The sequence below is a fragment of the Sinocyclocheilus anshuiensis genome, unplaced genomic scaffold (genome assembly GCF_001515605.1).
Source record: "Sinocyclocheilus anshuiensis isolate Anshui unplaced genomic scaffold, SAMN03320099.WGS_v1.1 scaffold1115, whole genome shotgun sequence".
Classification (NCBI taxonomy): domain Eukaryota; kingdom Metazoa; phylum Chordata; class Actinopteri; order Cypriniformes; family Cyprinidae; genus Sinocyclocheilus; species Sinocyclocheilus anshuiensis.
This window is the reverse complement of record NW_015547735.1, coordinates 91,903-97,442: the sequence shown is the minus strand read 5'-3', so window position 1 is coordinate 97,442 and position 5,540 is coordinate 91,903. Positions and strand designations below refer to the sequence as shown.

The window sequence follows — 5,540 nt, the reverse complement described above, 5'->3', positions numbered from 1 at the left end:
TTCACAATTTTTACTGTATTTTTGATCATATAAATGCAGCCTTGGTGAGCAGAAGAGACTTATTTCAGAAACATTGAAAAAATCTCACCAACCCCAAACATTTGAATGGTGAATATATAATATGTATATATGTATATAATACTATTATTTGTTGTACAGTCTTTTACTTGTTAACAAAATCATTTTATTACAATATTGTTTTTACTGCAATACAGTAAAAATCCTATAAATGAGAATGTGGATGTTTTTTTTTAGTGTGCTTAATTATAATGAAATTTTTATTATTATTATTATTAGTAGTAGTAGTAGTAATCATTACTCACACTCACACTTACACACACACACACCACACACTCTCACATACACACACACACACACACTCACACACACTTATTGTATCAATTATTGATACAATATAATTTCCCTTTAAAAAAGTGTGCTGTAAGACACTTTGGATTTTACTTATAAATGCATGTTTTTACATTTTGAAATGCATCTTTCAAATACATATTGTTCTTTCCACAGCTCGTCTATGAATTTTTCCTGCGTTTTTTAGAGTCACCAGACTTTCAACCAAACATAGCCAAGAAATACATCGACCAGAAGTTTGTGATGCAGGTGTGTTGAAATATGTGCTGTTGTCTTGTCTGTTTTCACTTGCCATTGAATAAATCATTAAAATCGGCAAAATGCACACGCAGGACTCCAAGTACCATGTGCACATTGCAGTTTTATTTAATATACTTAATAAATATGTTTGTAAGTCCCTGCATTAATATGTTTTCAGTTTGCTTTATTTTAATGCATTTGTGTGTGATATAAACAAGTTCTTTATTATACCCAATAATATTAATGTCCACAGAAAACACAGATGTTTTTTGTGGGTCATCAAGTTATTTTTGCATTATTTGCATGATTATCAAAGACTTCTGTGCTAAAAAATGGATCAGTTGACATCCGATAAACCTTATTAATGACTTGCTTGCAGCTCCTGGAGCTGTTCGACAGTGAAGATCCTCGAGAGCGTGACTTTCTGAAGACGACTCTCCACCGCATCTACGGGAAGTTCCTGGGTCTCAGAGCGTACATCAGGAAACAGATTAATAACATTTTCTATAGGTGAGACTGCAAAATATGACCCAGGACTTGCAATGCATTCAACTTTCATATAGGGCAAAAAATTTAAATCTCATTTTTTTTTCAGAACGTTTTTTTTTTTACGATTTTGAACTAGTCGACTTGAAAATGTAACTACAACATTATTCAAGTAACTTGTTCTTCATTAACCCTTTAGTTAACGAGAATTCTATTGCAAGTGCAGCACGCATGAAGATGTAAAAGTTAAACAAATTTGTTGTTAAATATCTTTGCAGAAAAGATGCATGAGCTACAACTTGTACAAACTTGTCTTATACATATTATATGTTCAGAAATATATGAGGTTGGATCGTTCTTTTCTCTTTACCGTTATTGTCAAAGTGTCTAATTCTAACGTTTGGTAATATTTCTATTCAAAATCGCGATTCCTCGATTTCTAAAAAATAAAATCGTGGCAAAAAATTACATTCGAATTAATCAATAAAATCTCAAAAATTGCCCTACACTAGTTTCATAACATGACAATTCTGAGTGAAACTTAATATAATATCTGCCAAAGTTGACCCCTGATAACCTTTGATTTGATTTGGAAAATAAGAAAAAACATGCCATTGAAGAATATCTTTTTTTTTGCATTGAAATGTAAAAGCAATATAAGATAATTTAATTTTTTAAATATTTTTAAAATTTCAAAAAGTTTTTTTTTTTTAATTATTGTTTTTTTTTATTATTTTTTATTCATTTTAATATAACATTTATTTTTGGCCCACAGCCCTCATTCAGTTTTTTGGTTAGATCTTAAAGATTTGGGGAACTCTAGATCAGTTGATGATTGATTATACTATGATTTTATTGATTGATGTATAATATCTGTAATATATAAATTGATATACAATATGTGTTTTATCTCCATACAGGTTCATCTATGAAACAGAGCATCATAACGGAATAGCCGAACTACTGGAAATATTAGGAAGGTATGAAACATTTTTTGTTAATAAATTCGAACAGATTAATTTGATTGTGTATTATTGTGACGAATCACTGTTGCTTGATGAAATGGCATTATAATAATGATATTATTGGAGTCTTTGATTGTTTTATGAACACCGTGTCTCTGTTCTAGTGTGTTTGAAGCCTCATTCATGAAGTCTTTGTAATTCTTCACCGTTTCACGTCTTGTTTTTCTCTTTTCCTCCAGCATCATTAACGGCTTCGCCTTACCGCTGAAAGAAGAGCACAAAATCTTCCTTTTAAAAGTGTTGTTACCTCTGCATAAAGTCAAGTCCCTCAGTGTTTATCACCCACAGGTACGATCTGGAGTCTATATCCATTCATATCACAGTTTGTTGAAAAAGTTATTTTTCTTTTTAACATATGACACTGTTTGTTTCATTCTAATTAAGCATATATATATATATATGTATATACACACACACACACATCATTAAGAGTATATTTTTTTCATTAGGACATTATTTTTATGATCATTTCACACATTTTTTTTCTCCAAAATTCTCATTATTGTAATACATACACATGTTTTACTCTTGGTTTTTGTAATTCACATTTTTCTGAATGAAGATTTTGTAGAATTCATGCAGAATTAAAGTACAGCAAAAAAAAATTTCAAGTAATTTTTCTGACTAATTCTACTATATATATATAGCATATGTATGTATAAGTATATATATATATATATTATATATAATATAAATAAATAATATATATTATTTTGTCATTATTCATATAATTAAAATTAATTTTTATTATAGAAAATAAATATAAATAAAGACATTTATATAAATATATACATTTATAGAAAATTTAGTAAAATTTGTAAATGTATATTCCATTCATTTTAATTCTGCATAAATTACATTAGATTCTCATTCAGGAAAATCTAACTAAATCAAAAATTAAACATCCATATGCATTATATTAATGACTATTTTGATGGAAAATCTTAATGATCATAAAATTATTATTATTTTTTTTTTTTTAAATAAAAAATGTAATTTGTTACTGATTGCTGTGTGTTTGAGGTGCATTATGAAGATGATGACTGACTGTTGTTGTTGTTTCTGGTTCTTCAGCTGGCTTACTGTGTGGTTCAGTTTCTAGAGAAGGACAGCACGCTCACTGAGCCGGTGGGTTTCAGCTCCATCTGCTGTTCAGTTTCTGTGCTCTGTCTAACTGCTTTATCAAAATATGCTTATTCTCTGTTATTCCTGCTGAAAAGGCATATGCATGTTATTTTGGGCGATGCTTCCCAGCAGTATTCTTACACTGTTTTCATTTCACATTTAAAGTATCTTTTCATTTTTTAAATAATTGAAAATATCAGTATTCAGTGTTTTATGTTTAAAATACCAAAATATTATTCATGCATTTGTAACTGCAGGTTAAATGCACTCATGTCTCTCTGAGCTGAATTAAATCGAGTATAAATAGGCCTCTTCAGATGCAGCTTCTGTGTTTCCTCTGCATTGCAAAGATGAATTTTGTTGATACTGATATCATTTGTTTGGTAACAGCCCAAATGTCTTATTATTCTAATTGACTGATTAAATGTAAGAATTTGACTCAAAAGATGATGCACACTTTTAGAAAGAAAAAAAAGGCTTTATAAAGATAAAAATGCCCATAAAATGTAATTGGAACAGATTGATTTCTATCACTGCTGTGAACTGACCAGCACACAGAATATGAAGAATATCAAAAACAAGTTTTATATATATACTGTATATATATACACACACACACGCACACTCACACACACACTCACTCACACGCACACACTCACACGCACACACACACTCACAAGCACACACTCTCACTCGCACACTCACTCACATGCACACACTCACACGCACACACACACGCGCGCGCACACAGCATATTAGACTGATTTCTGAAGATCATGTGACACTGAAGACTGGAGAAATGATGCTGAAAATACAGCTGCACATCACAGAAATAAATTACAGTTTAACAGATATTCACATAGAAAACAGCTGTTTTAAATTGTAATATTATTTCACATTTTTAAAGTATTTTTGAGCAAATAAATGCAGCTTTGGTGAGCAGAAGAGACTTAAAAATCGTAATTATTCCAAGCTGTTGGCCGCTGGAGTAGTTGCTGATGAGTGTTTTCTTGGTTTCAGGTGGTGATGGCTCTTCTGAAATACTGGCCAAAGACTCACAGTCCAAAGGAGGTGATGTTTCTGAACGAGCTGGAAGAGATTCTGGACGTCATCGAGCCGTCAGAGTTTGTTAAAGTCATGGAGCCCTTATTCAGACAGCTGGCCAAATGCGTCTCCAGTCCACATTTCCAGGTCTGCTGGACCCACAGAAAGCAGCACGAGTTCATGAAACAATCCCCATCTAACTGTTATTACATTCGTGTCGTCCTCAGGTTGCGGAGCGAGCTCTCTACTACTGGAATAATGAGTACATCATGAGTTTAATCAGCGATAACGCGGCGAGGATCCTGCCCATCATGTTCCCCTCACTGTACCGAAACTCCAAAACCCACTGGAACAAGTGAGTCACGCTGTTCACAAGTCTTTATTCTGGGAGACTAGTGTTCCACCGGTTATCGAGAATATTGACTAATTTGGTAAAAAGTGAGTGAGTCAGAGGGATTTTACGCATACAGAGAGTGCAAAGAATAAGCAAACTCGTTAACATGTAGAATATCAGAAACAGCCTGTTTAATTATAATGATTAAAGAGCATAGAAAATGGAAAAACTAGATATTAAAATAAAAATAAAATTATGACACTTGACTGATGTATGTATGTATATACAGTATATGTATAGAGTCAAAAAGTAATAATTTAGTTTTTCATATGTGTGTGTGTGTGTGTGTGCATATATATATATATAAACAATAAATAAAATAAAACACACACACATTTCACAAAATTGACCCTTATGACTGGCTTTGTGCTCCAGGGTCACATATATAGTTAAATATAGAAAAACATATATTAAAAAAAATATATATATGATTTGATGTAAATTTTAAAATCAAGTAATTACATGATTTTATATTTATTACAAATATAAAATATATATTATTAAATTTATTATACAATGGAACAGAATGTAACATAAAAAATTGTCATTAACCAAACATAAATATCTATTTGTGTAGAAATATACATTACATTGTGTGTAGTGCTGGGCGGTATACCGGTTCATACCGAATACCGGTTTTTATTTTTGTTATGATATGAATTTTTTAAATACCGCAATATCGGTGTATGTCGCTTAAACAACGTTCGGAACGCGACACTGTTTGAAGGGGACCCTTTTCACTGTTGCACTGTGGTGAGGGAACAGCTGTATGTGTTACTAAGTGTGAAAGTTCCGAAACTGAAGCTGTAGAACTAATAGAACGTGATGACACAGAAGAACTCATCCACAATATCCAC

General features: G+C 31.6%; 1 protein-coding gene across 3 annotated transcripts in view; it reads left to right on the top strand.

Annotated features, from left to right (window-relative positions):
• LOC107704375 (serine/threonine-protein phosphatase 2A 56 kDa regulatory subunit gamma isoform) overlaps positions 1–5,540 on the top strand; it is a 27,991-nt gene that overhangs the window by 16,313 nt on the left and 6,138 nt on the right. For all 3 annotated transcript variants that reach the window (XM_016507286.1, XM_016507288.1, XM_016507287.1), the window contains 7 exons: positions 526–618; positions 989–1,119; positions 2,016–2,075; positions 2,300–2,408; positions 3,195–3,248; positions 4,266–4,436; positions 4,517–4,644. In XM_016507286.1, coding sequence (XP_016362772.1) covers positions 526–618; positions 989–1,119; positions 2,016–2,075; positions 2,300–2,408; positions 3,195–3,248; positions 4,266–4,436; positions 4,517–4,644 — 746 coding nt within the window. The remainder of the gene's footprint in view (positions 1–525; positions 619–988; positions 1,120–2,015; positions 2,076–2,299; positions 2,409–3,194; positions 3,249–4,265; positions 4,437–4,516; positions 4,645–5,540) is intronic.